The sequence below is a fragment of the Perissodus microlepis genome, chromosome 18 (assembly GCF_051167445.1).
Source record: "Perissodus microlepis isolate ML-2025 ecotype Zambia chromosome 18, ASM5116744v1, whole genome shotgun sequence".
In the NCBI taxonomy this organism is placed as follows: Eukaryota; Metazoa; Chordata; class Actinopteri; order Cichliformes; family Cichlidae; genus Perissodus; species Perissodus microlepis.
Genome location: NC_140478.1, coordinates 227628 through 247564, shown reverse-complemented (window position 1 = coordinate 247564; position 19937 = coordinate 227628). Strand labels below are relative to the sequence as shown.

Sequence of the window (19937 nt, the reverse complement as noted above, 5' to 3'; positions counted from 1 at the left end):
AGACGCAACCGCTTCGTTCCCGTCGCAACCTGTTAAATCCCCGTTCACCCCCACTGACCCACGGCTACATTGTTAGCAACACCTTGTCACGAATTCACTTGTTGACTAAATAATAAACACTGCAAAACGTTTGAGCCGTCTCTGTTTGTGGTTATCTGCAATCGAGTCCAATTTAGCTATCGGCCCGTGGCCATTGTGACACCGTGTTTCAAAAAGCCTCAGAGCTTCGTAAAGTTTTGCTTTGACATCACCAGAACATTTTCCTCTGTGCTCTGTCAGCTGGGTTCATTATGGGTGAGTCGTTCTGTCACGGACAGCTGGGTAGTGTGACAATCCGGTGAGAAAGCAGGCTTTCTTGCCATCTTAAGTAGTCTGCCAGCATCAGTGTAAATGTGTGGTGTGTGTTGAGGACAGGTTCAGAGGCGGGGAATCAAGGTCCAGTTCCGCCCTGGTGGGAGAGGCGAAGACAAAAAACACACCTCAACCTCTCCAGATCTTGAGAACGATGACATATCTGGAGCATGTACAAACTGATATTAATCTTTAATAGGGCTGTCAAAATTGAGATCAAACAAAACAACTGCTGTATAATGCCCTCTGCGATCTTAGTTTAATTGGTCACATGACTGGATCACATGACATGTGTCATTGTTTTCAAAAAGGCTCTGGGTTCACTGTCCACACTGTGACGCGAAAACAGCATTTTCAAATGTATCCACTTTGGAGAGCGTTTTCAAAACGCTGCGTTTTCCTTGACTGAAAATGCCGTCTCAGTGTGGATGGGAGGCCAAAACGGAGAGAAAAAGATGCGTTTTCAAACAAAAACGTAACCGTGGACATGGCCAAAGCCATCTCCTTTCATCCGAAGCAGTGCTTTCATAAACCTTCTTGTCTGTCAGTTAATATATGCAATAGAGGTGGGAATCACCATACATCCCACGATACGATATTATCACAATACTTAACGCACGATACGATATTATTGCAATTTTTTAAAATATTTTGCGATATTCAGATTCTGTACATAAAGGTAAACTTTATCAATATTCATTTTATCTAATATCAAAGTCTCACACTCAGTCTCTCATTTCAGTCAGTTTTATTGTTGACACACTTGAATGGTTTGTATTACAGTCTAGTCCAACTTAACTGAATGCAACCATCTGGTACAATTATAGCTATTCTGAACTATGCAATTTATGAAAACTATGCAGCCCATTCAGCAACTGAAGAATTTGAAAGTAAATTAAAACAAAATATAATTTTACATTAAATAAAAAAGTTTTAAACTTAATTAAAATAAAACATGTCTTAAATTAAAATAAGTAAACTGTCATGTTTATTGCTGCCAAAAAAAAAGTTAAACATATTTGGACAGTGGAGGAATGTCAGGATTCTTGCTCAGAAAAAGGATCAACATGCTCTGAAGTTTTTTTGTAACAAAATATCGATTTCTGCTGTCCCTGTATCGATACATTATTAGCAAACAAAATATCACGATACTACACAGTATCGATTTTTTCCCCCACCCCTAATATGCAACCAGCCTTTAGCCACAGTCGTCTACTGTCGCTGAAAGCTATGCTTATTTCAATCCCATAGGTAACTGAAGCTCTCTCTGTCATACAGATGTGTCCTTCTCCCATCAACAAAGACTACACCTGAGTAAGCTGAGAGCCCATTAGCTTTGCTCTGGTGGCTTGCACATAAACTTGTGGATAAAGCACTGGTCTTTTATTCTAAACTGCTGGGAGGCAAGCTGCTGGTGCTCAGCTTTCACTGATCTAAGATCAGTAACAATCTGCACTTTGTATGGAAGCACAGCTAGCATTAGCAAGTAAACAAGCCTCAGTGATTTGGCCTGACACTGATGAGTTTCATCTTGATAACCACCGTGGCCATGTTGGAAACTGAATGTCACCAAGTTGTAAAATCATTTGATACATTAGCAAGGACAGTTGTGACTTTGGACTGCAACTATGTGTAATCCAGTAAAACAGACAGGTGCACATCTGCTCCGTCTTTGCCGGTTATAACAGGTGAATCAGGGGCTTCAAAAATGTACAACTGCATCTGATATGAGTGATTAACAGACAGAGAGAGAGAGAGACTGTGTTCTGTGAGCGATACCAAGAAGGTGCTGAAACCTGTAAGGGTCCACGTAAATCCTCCAATGGGATGTCTAATTTAGCAGCCAGGCTGCCATCCGGGAATTTTACTCAGGATCGAAGTCAGGTGAGCACGTGGACAGAGAAAGGACCTGGTAGTGAAGCTACCCACCTCAAAGCATGTCCACGCAACAACACCACCAGGAAGGCAGTCTTTGCACTATATGGAGCATAGGTTTGACTCTGTTGTCTAAACACCAAAAACACTGAGAATCCTCCACCTTCATCCAACTCACCACTGAGTACTTCTGGAGTGGGACGAGCTCTCCCTAGATGTTCAGGTGGTCGCAAACAAAAGCTGAGGCTGGGTACTGACTGCAGCTGACGATATTAACATACCTCCAATTACATCCTATTGTCTACAGCTGTGACGGCGCATATTTTAGCTGGTGTTCTTACAGAGCGAGCACTCTGCAGAGGTCATTTTCTGACCTAATTGTTCTGTCATAACCAGTATGGGCTTAGTGTGGAAGAAAAGTTCATCACGTTTATGTGCAATAGTTAAAGGTGCATTTAGGAAGTTTGAGTTAGCAAGGCCCGGGCTCCCACAGACACATGCACAGTATGATCTCCTCTCGGGAATCTCTCCTACAGCTCAGTCAGATTCTGCTTCTGAGGTTTTCTGCACAGGTGAGAAAAGAAAGTAAGATAAGAGCAGAGCAAAATAAAGCAAGAGGCAGGTATGAAGACAGTAGGAATCAGGTCATTACCAACAGATGTGTTTTTAGTTATGCTGAATTCAAGGGTGGGAAACCAGAGGAGCACCTGTCCCTGAAACACAACACCAACACTCAAACAGATAGAGAGAGAGCAAAATGAAAAAACTACAGTAAAATACTTTAGCATTATGCTATAATATGCTGGTTAAAAACATATGCTGCTATTGTTATTATAATTGTATTATTGTATGTTGTGGTATTTCCATCTCAGTTAAACAAATCTTTCATATTTGTCACATCCCTCAAACAAAGTTTCATTTAGACCACATATAAGTCCTGAATGTATAGAATTTGTCCTTTTTTAATGCACAGGTCACTACAACCCTCCTAGAAAAGAATGCACAAAATATCTGTGTTAATATTAATTTTCAAATGTTCAGCAAAACTGCAAGAAACAACACTGAAAACACTAACAGCAATCTAGACACATGATGCTGATGAGAAAAAAAAAAACAAGACTGTTTGTGAAGGAAGCTTTTAATGTTCCTAGCATAATGGCTAACCTTATAAATAAACATGTCATAAGTTATAACGGAAAATTCGATGCATCCAATTACAGATACAAGCTAGAGCGTCTGATCTGATACCACCTGTGTGCTTCCATCATATCAACGATCCTGCTGAGCGACTACGACTACTGGGTCTACTGGGTCTGTGACCCAGTATGATTCTGGTTGAAGTTATAGTCTTTGATTTGTTGTTATTCTTGGTCTTGGTTCTCCTTATTGTTCTGTGTGTGTGTTATATCCATAGTTGCTAGTTTCCAGATTTCTGTTACTGTTTCCTGTTTTTGGTGTTTGTATTTAGTATATTTGCTACAGTGCAATAAAGGTTTTTAGTTTACCGCAGTGATGGCCAAATGAGGCTGAAACACTGACGTTTGTAGTGAAAAGCGGTTCATTACTCCAAGCTTTTCAACACAAGCCTCTTTGGTGACATCTGGTGGCCAAAGGTATGAAGAGCAGCTTGAATCTACAACTTCTAATGAACTGCTTCATTATGATTGCCCACAGAGCTGAACTGACAGCTTCTGTTTGATATCATGTGACAGCTTGTCTGGTATCTGGCTGGTGTTTTGAACATGTGTTTTTTGGGGTGAAAAAATGATGTTATGTCTATTTTAATAATAAATAATTTTGATGAATAAGCCTTCCTTGTTTAAACATGTACCATGGTGTGTTCTACTGTTGTTTGTGACTTCTTGATGTTTTTATTAATAAAAAAACCCCTATATATAACAATGTACAACACAATCTTATGATAGGTTGGGAGTAATGCTTCCTCTGTGAGGGCCCTGCCTCCACGTGAGTATGTAACTAACAAGTGGACAGGTACATTTATATACAGTATAATATACTATAACTTCTATAATTATAACTATATGTACTGTGTATTTCTTATGTTCATTTTAGACCTGGGAGCAGAATTTCTGATGAACTGGTTTCACTTTTTCACACAGGGTCATGTAAGTTTGGATTTTTTCCCCTTAATAATAAAAACCTTCATTTAGAAGCTGCATTTTGTGTTGACTTCTGTTATCTTTGTCTAATATTCAAATTTTTGATGATCTGAAACATTGAAGTGTGACAAACATACAAACAAAACACTTTTTCACACCACTGTAAATGTTTGCTAGAAATTGAAGCAGAAAAAAGACAGGACGGAGGTGATTCTCATGAACAGTTGCAATGCCCCCAGCACAACCTGTGGATCTGTAGTAAGTGGACAAAGCTGCTCCATTAAGTCTCCATTAAGGACTAATATATCTATAATATAGTAGGTGACCGAAAAGGCCCGAGACAGTTGGATAAAGGGACTATAATGGACAACACTAGCACTGTGTAAATCTCATTAGATGCATAAACTGAGCATGAAATGGCTACACAGTGCTTACAAAAGCAGATAAACCTAAAGATCTGTTATTACATTATCATACACTGAACTCAATTCAACCACTTACATCTATTTATCCTTGACAAGACTAGTACCTGATCAGAAGAGTAGATATGACAAAATAAATGTTAACTACTGGCAAACCCAGTGAGAAGTGAAGGTGAGACAAGAGATGAAAGAAGACAGAGGGACATACATGCTCCTAAGTTAAAGAAGCATCAACTCTTTCACTCTTTTCATTGCAAATGTTCCAAATAACAATACCAACAGCTGGTAGAACATGTACCACATATTGTTTTTGCAGTGGCCATGGATCGAGTTCCTGCAGGTCATGCCCCACAGGTCTCTGCTGTGTCTTCTGTCTACTACTGCTTCTGCCCAATAAAGTAGACATGCCACAAAATAAAGCTTTTATTATCAGCATCTCTTAAAAGTGTCAGCAGCAGTCTCAGACACCAGTGTTAACAGGAGCAGCTACATTGTGCCCAGGGGTTAACCTGGGAATTAGTGGGTGGGGAAAACCTAACAGCTGGTGTGCAGCAAATAAATAAAAATAAGACATATAAATATGTATAATGTGAACTCCTCTATATTTTTCTTCTTTGCATACTGACTAACCCGCTCTGTTTACTGCTCTTTGTGGATTAGGTAAACCCAACAGGATAAAAACAGACAGATCAGCATAAATACCAGTCTTGTATTATAATACCTAATACTGGCCATTAACACCGCAGCCTGCCTTGCACCAGCCCAACACTGTAAACTTCACCACAACACTTCAAACTAACAAGTTTAGCCGGTGTTGTGCTGCGGACGCTGGCTGTGGGAAACAAAACAAAGCTTTTGCACAGTGCCATATATAAAGACAAACCCAGACTTCTACTTTAGCTCAAATCTTTGTGTGCTGTTTTTGTTAAATAGGGCTTTCAAAACGGAAAAGTCGCTTTACACGTTTATTGCTCGTTTTTTCGCATCATTACGGTAAAAGCACTAAACTGTACGGTAATAAATTCCGCCCCGGTCTGTAGCCACGCCCCTTCCCTACAGCTGCTGTCTATCCGGGAAAATACCACAAACTGTTCTGTTGCTGTGACGGACCCCGGACACACAACGGACAGGTGAACGGCGTTTTCCCTTTGCTCGTGTTGTTAGACGATGACGATGCTAGCTTGGAAAACAGGTTGCTAGCTACGTTAGCTCAGCGGCGTTTGCTTAACTAACGGTTGTGATGTTATTTGTAACGTGACCCTTTTCACGTTGCAGTTGTCTGTTCACTTTTAGAGCCTGCTGTGGTTAAACGGAGTGTCAGCTGTTTGCTGGTAAACAGCATTTTCATTCATCTGTCCCCGCTGACCTCGTTAGCTTGTAAATGCGGGTTATTATTGAAGTATTGGGGCCAAATCGCTCTGTGTTATTTTCCGCAGTGAAATTGTCGCTTGACAGCACCGCCCACTACAGCGCGCTGTGCTACTGGCTGACCGTGTGTGTGTGTGCAGGCTGTCACACCGTGTGAAACACAATGATTCCGCTGTTTTGTTGACCGTGTTTCTTCAGTCACGCTGTGCCGAACTGTGAAATAGTTAAACACTGGTGCTGTGCAGCAAAGCGAGGCAACAATAAACGAGCTCGCCTTTAAACTGAGCGCAGCCACATGAAGGACGTTAGCTGTGCAGACTCGTGCAGACTCGTGTTTTTCCGTTGCAAATGCTTATTAACTTGATGTAAATGTCCGTGTCTCTGAGTTTGTAATGGCGTGGACCCAATGTACCGAATGAGCTGGACGCTTTTAAAAATAGATGCTGTGACATTAACGGCAGAATTCCTGACCTTGTCCTGGCCACCACGAAGCACTGCGCAGACTCGGAAGAGGGGTCAGTGGGGTTCAGTGACTTCAGACGCGTTAACCTGCTCCAGTCAGTGCAGAGCGAGGGTTGCAGTTACATTGCAGTAATCCCTGAATTCAAATCTAGAGCATTTGTTAAAACAGCAGGAATATTAAGACTCACTATATCCGCGTACTGTAGTGTCTCTGTCGGGTGTTTAATGGGCTTCACTTTGCACTCAGTTAAACATGTATTTTATACTGTAGATCTGATTGGTAGGACGTGCTGTGAAATATTCTTTAAAAAATATTTTTATGGTGTAAAAAAACAAGGTTCACAGTTGGATCACAGATCATTGACCGAGGATAGTTGATGTCCAAATTCATGAGTCATTGTCACTTTAAACTAACTGTAGTTACTTGCTGTATGTTATGTGAAATGAGGCCTGAACTTCCTCACTTTGTGTAAGAATGGATTGCTTAAAGCATGTCTTAAACTCACTACCTGAAGTGTTTGTTTTTCCCTTTTAACCACATCACCCTTTGTTGTCATCATGCCAGTTGCCAGGGAAACCCGAATCACCATGATTATTGTAGTGCCATCCACTAACTGCAAGGCTAATTACTGAGTGTGTAGTAGTACAGACAGAACAGTGGATTTGTGTATGTGCAGGAGACAGGAGGGAGTTGTTTACTTTGCTTCCTAACTCCCCAAATCTGTTCCTGATCAAGCAACTCTACAGCGGGCTTAAAAACATGTGTAGGGGTGGGTTTTAATAATCGATTCATCGATTAAAATCGATTCTGGCTTGGATAACGTGATATCGATTCATTAAAATCCTGAATCGATTTTTTAATATAAATGTATTTTGCCCAAAATTCCAGAATCTCAGGTGAAACGTCACAAAATTTTGACAACCACCAAACATTTAAAACAGTAAATGAGAGCAGGAACACGGCTTCTGCACAAAGACGTAAACACAAAGCGCGGAGCCGCGGATCAGAATCAGTGAGATGTGGCCTTTCTCACCCGACGACACGGTCGGGGCTGAAAGCCGACAGCTCGCTGATTCTGATGTTTCGGCGGGTCGAGCTTTGTGTTTACGCCCTTTATGCGCTGATTCTAAAGCTGTTAGTTTTATCTCTCTCCAAACAATATTGACCGAACCAGCAGCAAAAGAAGATCCAAACTAAGCTTCACATAAACATCATCATGAATTCACTCTGACTTTTGCTGTTTTGCTTCCACCAGGATAAAATCACACTTCATGCACAGCTCTCTCTCTCTCTCTCTCTCTCTCTCTCTCGTCTATCCCCGAAATCTGTTTTCTGCATTATTCGCTTGCTTGTTACGCACAAGTCTACCGTTGTTTACAGCGCTGTCAGCCGATGTTTTTTTTACTTACTTCCGAAAAGAAAACCTAATTTCTGCCGTTCAACAGGCTTCTGAACAAATTTAAACTTTTTAAAATGATACAAAATGCAAAACGCTCAGCCGTGTCTCTAATAAAACCGCTGTAACTTCAGAGGTCATGTTCATATGCTGATTAATGGTTTTCTTTTGTTTTTGATGTACTGCAGAATATTTTTATAAAATCCCAGGCCAGGAAAATCATATTTTCTGTGTTTTATCTTCAGCTACTCTGACACAAAGGCCTCTGCTGTGATGCTCACACCTTTGATAAAGTCTGGAAAGTGTCAGCTTCCTTTTTATAGATACAAAAATATGTAAATGTACTGATCTGAATTATATTATTTCTGACTTTCTGAGGCAAAATTTCCCAGATTCAAATCGAATCGAATTGAATCGAATCGTGGATCGAATCGATTCTAGAAATCGGTGACGATACCCAGCCCTAAACATGTGGGATCCATGGACCCCAGGCTTCACCATTCCCGGGACTTGAAGGACTTGTTGCTGATATCTTGGTGTTCTCTCTGTTTGCCATCCGGGAATCCCTGCGATCCTGCTTTTGTAACATGGCGTGTAACAAAGATTAGAAAGTGCTGAAACCAAACTCACAGTAAATGTAAAGTAGTATATGTTAGCAGTCGTGCTTTTCAGTTACTGAAACATTATCTGCTGTTTGTTGGAAAAGATTTTGATACCTGTTGAAATTTATTGGTAAATAACAAAATTTAATGTGAATATGACCACAGTGGCAGTGAGGAGCTACACTCTGAAACCACTGATTGTATTTAACCTTTAGAGGTTCACAGTAGGGATGAAGAAACTCACCCTTCAGTCTGATAGTGGCATACTGGAAAAGGAGATGCCATTTAAAGACACCAGTGAGTGCTGTATATCTGTGACGCATTTCCAATGAATAGCTGGAAAAAGTGTTTATTTATTGAGTTGACACTTTTTATAAAATCATCTTTCCTGGAGGAAAAAACAAAGTGATTTTTTAAATCATCAACATCAGCCAGTTTAAGGACGGCAGGCACAAAGACAAGCCTTTAAGACTCTGCACCTCTCTGTCAATACAGTGTTTAAGAACTTTGTAGTTATTAAACCAAAGTTTTGAACTTGGGTTTTTCCATTACACTTGGTGCTACCTGAGGCCAGTTGGACTGCGATGCTGATATGGCACATACACTTCCAATATTACGATTCCTGCTGGTGCTGATTGGACAGATGGCTCACTGTGTTTAGTTAGAAAGTGTGTTTCACGGTAGGTCACGTAGTAACCTGCCTGTTTTTGTCCTGACAGGAGGGCAGGGATCAGTATAAATCTGAACCGATTCTCCCAGTATGTTGCCTCAACACCTGAAGCAGATTAGAGTCCTCATGCTCAACGACAAGCAGAATTTAGAGAGAACTCTGTTCAGACTCGAGCAAGGTAAGAACCTGACTGTATTACTGAATGTACTGCACTGTTCAATAGCAATTACTTTATGAAATCCTGCATTTAATGTTTAATATTATGCAGTGGCTCCATCTACTAAGCTGCTAAGTTGGTTGATAATGTTTTTATATGCTACTAATTTTATACATTGAAAATTTGAATGTGTCTCTTGCTGTTGTTTCGGTTGAAAAGGTCGGAAATGTTCAATCCACATATATATTTGTATTAATATTAAGCCAAATAGTCGGTAAATCACTGCTGAAGACCTATCCAGACACAGTGTAGACACTGATCCTTGGTTTCAATGCAAGACGAAGCATAAACCTTTAAAAATTCTGCAACAATCCCTACAAATGCAAAAATCTGTGTTTTGTTTGTTTGTTAGTTGCATTTATATTTGTTCATGTTGGACATGGCTCAAATAAATGTAGGTTAAACAGTTTAAATGAAACATAATAAGGGGATAAGACTGAAACAGTCACGTGTGGCCTGTCAGAGTTATGACGGTGAGAAAATGGCACAGACGTCTGCATTGGAAGAATGGTGGTGATTGCATTACTGTAAGCAGATGCAGTTGCAGGTTGTTATATATTTGTTAAGTGTAGGGATGCACTGATCCAATCTTTTTCTGCTTGCATAAGGAATATATACCAGTGTTATACTGATGAGCTAAAGTCCTCACTCTGAGGAAAGGAATTGAGGGAACCATAGTTTTATGTGGAAGGTACCAAGGTTCAGCTTCAACACTTCGTTTCATTTTAAAAGTTTTGTAGAAAGACGTGTACTGTATAGAGAGAAAGCAGCAAGCTTTGGGGTGACCGTAGCAGGAACCTTTAATCTGCATCTGTAGTGATCTATACTGACATCAGGGGGCTGTATTGAAACGTGTCATGTCTAAACACAATGTGGAAGATTACAGACTGTTGGAATTTTTACATTATTGGCTTTTGTAACAGCATTCATAAAAATCACAAGTTAGGAAGGGCTTTTCTGAATGCATACAAAGTCATGTAGAAAATATAAACCAAAGCCATTTCATTTTGTTCCCGTGTCCACTCATTCCTGTCTTATTTCATAGTGCAGCCTTCACATGCTTCCTCAGAAATACACTTTCTGAAAATTATATTCATCTTATTTCTCATGTTGTCTTTTGGATTTGTTAGTGTAGCATAGCTTTTAGCTTAATTCTTAGCTGAAATCAGTTGGGTGTGGCTTTGTCATGTGACCCTTCATCACTTTCTTACTCGGTGTATCAAATGTGTAGTTATTCCTCAGCCTCATTTAGTGTTAAAGATGCGTTTCCAGCTTTGGAGGCCAAGCTCAGTGAATTGGAGACCTGGCTTCTCACCCTCAAAAATCCTGCAGCTAGCTAGGTGAGGGCAATGGTAGATAAGCCACCATAAGCTGTTCCCTAGCAAATCATCCCGAGCAGTCGGGAAACAAGCTAGGTAACTGAGGAGTTATTGTAGCCCTACAGTCAACCTGTCCACGGTTAAAATTGATTTTCCTCATTTGACAACACAAACACCAGGAACAAACTCTGGTTATTGGTGACTCTGTTCTCTGAAGTGTGAAACTAGAGAACCAGTCAAATGTATTCCAGGGCTCAGAGCATTGAAACTGCTGTCTGAGGGGAAACACAGGTTAGGTAAACTTGTAATTCACATCAGCAATAATGTGTCAATTGGTGGTCAGCAGAATGATTTTAATCATTGTGTAACTTTGCTAAAATGCTCTCTGTAGTTTTCTCTGAGCATCTCTGCAGTCAGCACAGCTGCTGGCTGAGTGCTGTGCAGAAAACAGTGTGGTCTTTCTGGGTGATAGTTGGGATGCACCGTGTATGCACGTTTGTGCGTGCGTGAAATGTTTGTGTGCGTGTCGGCTTGGCTGAAAGGGTTGAAGAGATGTGCCACTTGGCATTTAGAGGGCTCTGCATCTGATAAGGATTTTGTTGGCTGCCTGTCATATGGGACTATTTATAGACAGACAATTAAACTCTGTCCTAACTCTGGAGGACCAACAAGACCTACAGTTTTCTGCTAATGACTGTGTGCGTGCATGCGTGTGTGTGTGTGTGTGTGTGTGTGTGTCAGGGATGTGGGATTGTCTTGTGAGTGGGTAGCAGTAATGATTACTGCAAGAGGGGAATCTTTTCAGACTTGTTGAGACACAAACAGTTGTGACATTTTAACAGGGTGAAGACAAAGTGGAATTTTCCTTACAATTCAAATTCCCAACACAGTTTGTTCAGTTTGTGTCGTACTTTTCTGTCTGCCCAGGGTTTGAGCTGCAGTTCCGTCTCGGTCCAAGCCTTCAGGGAAAGAAGGTTATGGTGCACACCAACTATCCACTTGAAGGACAGCTGTTTGACCGAAACAACTTCCGTGTTTTGCCATGGACCTACCCAACAGGAAAGGAAGAAGACTCGGATAAGTTCTGCTCTCTGGACCTCAAGTTGGCTGGGTCCTATCAGTACTACTTTGGATATGTGTAAGACCCTCCTGACAGTCGCCCACATTTTATGAATCCGGGGTTTCAATGTCAAAGCTGAATTCAGGAAAATGCAGTGGAAAATATTCCAACAGTTAAATCATTTTGTTGGAATCATCCACGCTATCACTAAAGCCTGTGATAGCATGTCTTTGTTAGACAGTCTGCTCTTCATTTGTCCATTTTTATTAAAAATTATTGTAGAACTCTATAAACTGTTTAAGAAGTGAATACTTTGTGAAACAGCGTGATAAAGGTGTCAGTCAGAGATGCCGGCCAGTCCCAGAATAACATGCTGAATAGGTCTGGCTAGGTGGAAATCAAACCAGGAACTAATTATTACTATTTTTTAGGTTATAAATTAATATTCCAGTTGAAAGCAATCTCCCAGAGCACTTGGGGTTTGTATCTGGCCCAAGGATATTTGGCGTGCAGACTAGAGCAGCAACCTCAACTGGTCGCAGCAGATGGCCCCGCCCCTCCCTGAGCCTGGTTCTGTCGGAGGTTTCTTCCTGTTAAAAGGGAGTTTTTCCTTCCCACTGTCACCAAAGTGCTGCTCATAGGGGGTCATATGATTGTTGGGTTTTTCTCTGGATGCATTATTGTAGGGTCGACCTTACAATATAAAGCACCTTGGGGTAATTGTGATTTGGTGCTGTATAAATAAAATTGAGTTTAACTAATTTGAGCACTTTCAGGTTTGTAACATTTAGAGACAATGTTAAGAATATTACATTTATTGTCTTTATTTAACTGGAGCTGCATATGAACTGTTCATTTGCAGTTATACCACGTGTCCACACGTCACCCGTCCACCTGTCGCTCTCCTGCAAAACTTTGGTTGGAACATCATCAGCCACCAGTCCAGACTTCGCACCCAGTGACTACCACCTGTTCCCAAAGTTGGAGAAACATTTGTCAGGAAGGCGATTCTGCGGCGAGCGGCTATGACGTGGGCTTTGTAAAACTGTCACAGCGTCTACAAAAACGCATCGACCGAAATGGCGATTATGTAGGAAAATAAATACGTCTTTAAGCTTTAAAATGCTGCACATACTATGGAAAATAGACGGTTGCTTGTATTTCTAAAACAATAGGACACCTTACTTTTGGGATTGCCCTCATGTTTACTATAGCATGTAAATGAAAAATGGATGCCGCCACTTTGATGTCACCAAATGGTTTCTGTCATCTCGAAACCTCAGAGTTAGCTTTTCTGTGTAACGCCATCAACGCCAGACAACATTTAGAGCTGTGGGTGGAGTGCCAAGTACTAACCAGTATAGTTTACTCCACAGGGTTCATGCACAAAGTGTGCTGGTGCAATGCACAGACATCCTGCAGATTCATTCTAACAGATCGTTTTAGTTGTGGAACTCTGTACCGCTCAGCAGTCGATATCAAATCTTCCAAGAGGCACCAACAACAGGTGTGGTTGAAAGGTCCAGTTCACTAACTCAAAGCTCTGTTCCACCAAGAGATAGGCCTCTTGCAGCATAAATAAGGGAGGATTGGAAGCTGGTTCCACAGAAGAGGGGCCTGAAAACTGAAGGCTCTGCCTCCCATTCTACTTTTAAATACTCTAGGAACAACAAGTAGGCCTGCAGTGTGAGAGCGAAGTGCTCTAATAGGGTGATATGGTACTACAAGGTCATTAAGAGAAGATGGGGCCTGATTATTTAAGACCTTGTATGTGAGAAGGATTTTAAGTTAGATTCAATGAAGAGAAGCCAATATAGGAGAGATGTGCTGTTTGTAGTCCCTGTCAGTACTCATCCTGCAGCACTGTGAATCAACTGGAGGCTTTTTTAACGATGAATTACAAGAGTCGAATCTAGAAGTAGTAGTGATGTGTGTTATTTGGCTCCATGGATAGATAAAAGTGGGAATCACGTATCTATACCTAATACTAAGGAAAGCCCACAGCAACCCGTGGAAGCCATAGTTAACCTTTGTATATGAAGCAGCCTCCACGTTTACATTAACAAACTGGACTCTATTAGATGGGTATGATTCAAAGCACTGCAGTGCAGTACTACAGTACCTGTGGGATTTTCTGATATCGTAATAAAATATTATGGTCAAGTATTAAATGCTGCACTGAGTTTTCCCCAACAAATGAAGAGAAACTGTAAGATAACTGCTTAACACTGTAAGTATTAAAATATCTAAAGTGATGTAACCCAGTCTGAATCATATTTTTAAAGTGAAACTTCTCCCAGCGATGTGGCTTCTTGGCTCAGGCGTTTTAACCACTTGCCCTCCGTTCCCATCGTGTAGCCACATCAGTCATTTCATCCACCTTTCTGCTCCTCCTGTCATGGACTCTAAGTAGGAAGTGCTCCAGCAACACTCGCTTAAATGCTTTGTTTGCTTTTGGGTTGCATATCAGCAGCTACAAGTATCACCTCCTCATCCTCAATGTTAGGTACTCCATCATCATCTGAAACGGACTCGTGGCTCTCAGATAAGCCTGCGCTTGTCTCACTGTTGTTATCTAGAGAAAGTAAATACATGGTGTCAGTCTATCAATCATATTGTGATATGACACGTTTGTATATTTCCTTAACCTGCTGTACTTTGTGTTAAATTCCATCAGAGACTCGGAGCGTATAGGAGGAGGTTATATTGTGGTGGATCCAGTTCTCCGTGTCGGGGCCGACGACCATATTTTGCCGTTAGACTGCATCACCATCCAGACCTACCTGTCCAAATGTCTGGGACACTTGGATGACTGGCCAGATAGACTTAGAGTGGCCAAGGAGTCGGGTAGGTTAGCACGGCGCGCCCACACGGACTCTGGTTCTTTCTTTTGTGTTCAATCATAAAATGCAAACTCAGTCACTTCTGGTTGTTATTGACGACCATGGTTCCTGTCATCGGCCTAAACTCTCTGGAATCAATCCTCCTGTGTGTGTGCAGGTACTACATCACATGGACGCAGTGCAGTGTGTGAGGGGATTCATGTCAGGACTATCAAACAAAATGTCGTGTAGAAGGATTAATAGTACGTATGTGGGTTTGTCTTCCAGGATACAACATGATCCACTTCACTCCAGTGCAGACTCTGGGGGAGTCCAGGTCCTGCTACTCCTTAGCTGACCAGCTGAGCGTCAACCCAGAGTTCAGCCCGGCGGGTCGCAGCTGCGACTGGACAGATGTGGGGGGGCTGGTGGAGAAGCTAAAGACAGAGTGGGACATGCTGTGCATCACAGATGTGGTGTATAACCATACTGGTGAGTTGAGCCATGAGGAGGGCCATTCATTAGTGTACTGCAACACCGCTTCCTTCCCCTCGGAGGTCAAAGGCCACCTCCTGCATCTGATGTGAGACGGCTGCTGTTCACTGCTGTCTTTAGATTCTGACATCTCCCCTCTAAGCGCTCTACCCTGTGCTTTGCAATCAGACGTACCAAACATTGTTTTGACTGCAGCGACGCGACATCCTTCAGAAATTTCATGGTTGGCTCGTACCAACCACTAACCAAGTTAAAAGCTTCAAGTTACCCACAGCAGCCAACTTAACTAGGCACACCAACAGCAGAACATGTTAATGAAAAGTGCTAATTGGTTAACAAAGAGCAAAAATGCAACCGTTTTCTTGCCTTAAAGGATAGCAGGGGAAGTGAATCACAAGGCTTCCTGAGCCAGTCCATGGAGCCGATCACTGACTGAACATCCTGTGCATCACTTTTCATAATGCATGGATTCGATTATGGACTAAGGATGGAGAAGTCGACATGTGTGCACTCAGCGTACATGCAACACGTTGTTTTATTGTGATCTTTGTTTACAGCTCATGGTTTGTTATGCTGCACACACTCAGTCTTTCATTATTACAGGCCACACTCACTTTTATTTGGCCTGAACATTTATGCAATCACATGTCTTTGTTCCACCACATGTTCTAGTACGAGAGGTTTCACAACAACACATGCTTTCACCGAGAGTCCGCCCATTTCCACAGGATTGAAAGTGTCATTAAACTGTCCCAAAGGCGGGACTTTCAGACAGACCGTTACCCTTATCCTGTGAAGTTCGACAGAACAGGAAAGATTGTTGTTGACTCACAATCACAAAGGGAAGTAAAGAGAAGCCGTTTGGTTTTGTTACCTTTGAAGCACAGCAGGTGAACACTGTGCTGTGGGGAAGACTGGAAACATTTGCTTTCTTACAGTGGGCTCAGTACTGCCTCTGTGGAAGTGTAGCCTCACAGGTTTCTTCCCTGACCTCAAGCACACACACTATAACCACGAGGTGCAAGGCAGGAATATGTATCTGACTGACTGGTTGGCAGATGGTTTCTGCCAGTCGCTGGCTGCTGCCGGATGAAACTGTTTGCAAAGAGGTTGCTGCACCAAAGTCCTTGTGATCATTTTGCTCATCTGTAGTTTGCACAGAAGATTATTTAAGACCTTGTATGTGAGGAGCAGGATTTTGAATTCTGGATTTAACAGGGAGCCAATGAAGGGAAGCCAGTACAGGAGAAATCTGCTCTCGCTTTGACCCTTCACCCCACAGTGTCCAACATGGCAGTTAACTCAATACACCAAGCTTTAAAAGTGCCATTTTTTTGCCACACTTTGTCAGGGGTTTGCTCACGCTCCCGTACTCTTGCTGTAGCCCTGTCTAAGGCTTTCACTTGAAATCTATATAGAATCAGGTCAAGATTTAAAGACCACTAAAAAGTTAGCTGGGTATAGTTTAGGTTGTTGGTAAAACATCTTATAGCAAAGCTGGTTAACAGTTACTCTGAAAGTGTTTTTTCAGATCAAGTCGAGACTTCTCATTTGACATGCTCGTTGTATCAAAGTGTGTGTGCTGTCCTGCTGGCAGTGACCACCCCGTGGATCCCTCTCATCCTCGCTCGCTCAGGAAAGGTCGAGCGGTAAAATGAGCCTGATATGAAGGTTAAATACAGACTGAACTTTGATTTATACAGTATGTGTGACTCACTGTCAGACTATTATTAGATCTTTAAAAAGCCCTAGAGTCAAACATTGATGAATAAAGTATTTAAACAGCTCAATGATTTCTTGTCTGTGTTCCTGCACAGCTGCTAACAGCGTGTGGATAAGGGAGCATCCAGAATGTGGATACAACCTGGTGAACTCTCCTCACCTGCGCCCAGCCTGGGTTTTAGACAGAGCTCTGTGGCATTTAACCACCAGAGTAGCAGAGGGACGCTACAAAGCTAAAGGACTTCCTGCTGACATTTCCACGGAGAGTCATCTGAATGTGAGTTCTGGGTTCCTGCACATTCGTTCACCTTTGAACTTTCACAAATGTCACAGGCTGTGGTGTGAGCCAATGACAGCCCTGCCTGAGAGCATGAATTGAAATCTTATCCACAGCCTCATCACCAAAGGTAGCTAGCTTTTTTAAATGTTTCTTTAAGTTACTCAGTGGTACTGAGTAACTTATGAGGGATTTCGATCAAAGCTAAGGGGCGTTTTCCTGGCCTGCTGTAAAACAGAGCAGAACATGTCTTGTATGACATTTCTAGACACAATTTGAATAAAATTTTTGTTAAACTTTTACATGTCAATTAAAAAAATAACCTGTTTTTACAGAGACATAAACTATTGCACCTGACGGTCTGCACTGCTGAGTAACGCCTGTGCAGAATACTCACTGTTTCTATATTTAGATTTTATTTTATAGTAAATATAATCATTTTGTTATTTATTTATATAAATTTGCACATTGCCCCTTATTTTTTACTCTTACACCCGACAGTTAAAACAACCAAAACCTAGCACCAAGCCGTGTTTACCTTGCAAGCTGTAATTTGGTGCATAAATCTTTGCTCCAAGTTTGGTGTTTCTTTGTTTGGAGTCTGGCTTTGTGTCAGAGTTGGTAGGTGAGTGTTGGCAAGGACAGAGTCGGCTCATTAAACTAAACTAATGCTCTTCCTATGTTAACTGTGGCTGTGCCCACAAATGAGCCACTGTGGACCAGATCAGTGTCAGTGGATAAAACTGGCTTTAGTCACGCTAAATTTAGCACACTAGTTTGAAATGTGTGTGTGTATTACTACTTCAGTGGCTCACAGAAGTGCTGAGCTAAAGGAGGGTTTGTAGAATTCCTCAGAATAAACCAGGTAATAATGAACCTCATGTCTATGCAGATGAACTGAACTGGGTCAGGTTAAAGGCACTTTTTCTCAGCAGCATCGTACACGCTTTAAAGACGCGTTTGTGTAACGTGTGTTTGATGTGTTGTGTTTCAGGCCGTCCGTAGTGTGATGTGGCAGGACGTGTTCCCTCAGATCAAACTGTGGGAGTTCTACCAAGTCAAAGTGGACAGTGCTGTGGAGGCGTTTAGGACCCTGCTGCAAAACGGTGTGTAAATCCACACAGACGTCCCAATGCAACTAGAGTCGTTTATGTGAGCTTCAAAAACTCATCAGCATGTTTTCAGTTTGAAGCCCAAAAAAAAGAACTTGTGTTTACTGTGTGTGCAAAGATGAGCAGAGGGTTAAAACCACATTCACTGTGTAGTTAACATATGTGTGCCTGCCATCAGGTACCAAGCCAGACCACAGCAAGACTGGAGGGAGGACGGGCCTCAGGATCATTCAGGATCCACAATACCGTCGCTATGGCAACACAGCAGACATGGACTCTGCTTTGGAGACGTTTGTGCCTCACAGGTGAGACTCGGGGTCCACGGCACGAGTGTGATGTTGGGCTGCTGCTCAGCTGTAGTCCGGTCAACGTGCTGCGATTGACTTTTTGTTCTTTTCAGATCGTTTTTAATCCTGGACAAAGATGAGCTGAGTAAATGTGCTGTTTTCACCCGACAGTCGTAAAAGACCGTTGGCATTTATAAAAGTATTTAAATTAAGATTACATTTATTAAGGGGAAATGAAGCCGTCCAAACCCATCCCGCCATGTGTGGAACGAACGAACTGATTAACGAGCCACACCTGTTCAATCAAGACGTAACTTCAATGTCTGTCTGACAAAGTGAGCTCAACAATCACATCGGACCAGGTCTTTTTACCTCATCATTCAGAAACAGCATTTTGTATTTAAATGGGTTATTTTTGTCTAATATTAAAGAAAAACGTGACAAATATTGCTCAAATGTAAAAACTCTGCAGATACTTTCACAGCACTGTAAGTATGCAGCTGACAGTTGGCTCGAAGATGTTACGCAGCCATCACATTAGAGCTGCAACAGGAAGTTTTAAACATGCAATGTGGACAGAGTCAGGTGACATCACCACCTGGTTAGACCAATGTGTAACCTTACCCTGCACAGGTGTGGACCTGTGTGGGGAGAAAAGCAGCAGCCTCCTGTCCTTGCATGTTAGCATTAACCACATTCAGCAAGCTAATCTGACACACCGTGTGTGGGTACAGCTTACCCTGCATGTCAGACCCATGGACCCCTGTGATTGGCTGACGATCGTCCAGAGTGTGTGAAAGGATTTGTTCTTAAATATGGTTCTGTTTGGTTTCCAGTCCAAAATAAGTCATTCAGGTGACGTCACACAGTCCCTTTGACTTAGTGTGAACGTTAGTTCAGTATTAAATGAATCAGGACCTCTGTTGCATCTGTAGGGAGCACATCCCTGTTCCTCCATGCTCAGCACTCAGCACAGCGTGGTTGAAAAAAATAAGCCTGCGCCACGAATATTAAAAAAATACATTGTTATGTTTCTTCATTGTTCAGATATGATGAGTTACCTCTGTGACGCTGACATGGACCAGTGTAGTTAATGTGAAGTGTGTATATCTGTGTGTGCGGCACACAGCAGTGTGATGTAATGTTGCTTCCCTCTGTAGCTTGTCACCTCAACACATCGAGGAGTGCTGCGGTTGGCTAAATCAGAAACTGACTGACCTGAATGCAGAGCAGTATCACATCGTGCACCAGCATCAGGAGCAGGTAAGGCTGCCAATGTACAGGGCCACACCTGACGTGTTAGCTAGAGGGGAAAAGCATCGAAAGGTGTTAAACCTGTGAATTAATGTCCGTCTGTCA

General features: G+C 42.0%; 1 protein-coding gene and 1 long non-coding RNA gene across 3 annotated transcripts in view; one reads left to right on the top strand and one right to left on the bottom strand.

Moving 5' to 3' along the window:
• Positions 1 to 1082: 1082 nt before the first annotated feature.
• LOC146366358 (uncharacterized) lies at positions 1083 to 5802 on the bottom strand. Its single transcript, XR_014797680.1, has 2 exons — positions 2879 to 5802; positions 1083 to 2790 (listed from the first exon to the last, which is right to left on the bottom strand). It is a non-coding gene; the product is annotated as an uncharacterized LOC146366358 (long non-coding RNA).
• A 5-nt stretch (positions 5803 to 5807) lies between these two features.
• Positions 5808 to 19937, top strand: part of agla (amylo-alpha-1, 6-glucosidase, 4-alpha-glucanotransferase a) — a 31102-nt gene continuing 16972 nt past the window's right edge. For both annotated transcript variants that reach the window (XM_084913628.1, XM_084913627.1), the window contains exons 1-9: positions 5808 to 5898; positions 9317 to 9445; positions 11731 to 11941; positions 14541 to 14710; positions 14974 to 15177; positions 16998 to 17179; positions 18174 to 18285; positions 18470 to 18596; positions 19739 to 19841. In XM_084913628.1, coding sequence (XP_084769754.1) covers positions 9358 to 9445; positions 11731 to 11941; positions 14541 to 14710; positions 14974 to 15177; positions 16998 to 17179; positions 18174 to 18285; positions 18470 to 18596; positions 19739 to 19841 — 1197 coding nt within the window. In that variant the 5' untranslated portion in view covers positions 5808 to 5898; positions 9317 to 9357. The remainder of the gene's footprint in view (positions 5899 to 9316; positions 9446 to 11730; positions 11942 to 14540; positions 14711 to 14973; positions 15178 to 16997; positions 17180 to 18173; positions 18286 to 18469; positions 18597 to 19738; positions 19842 to 19937) is intronic.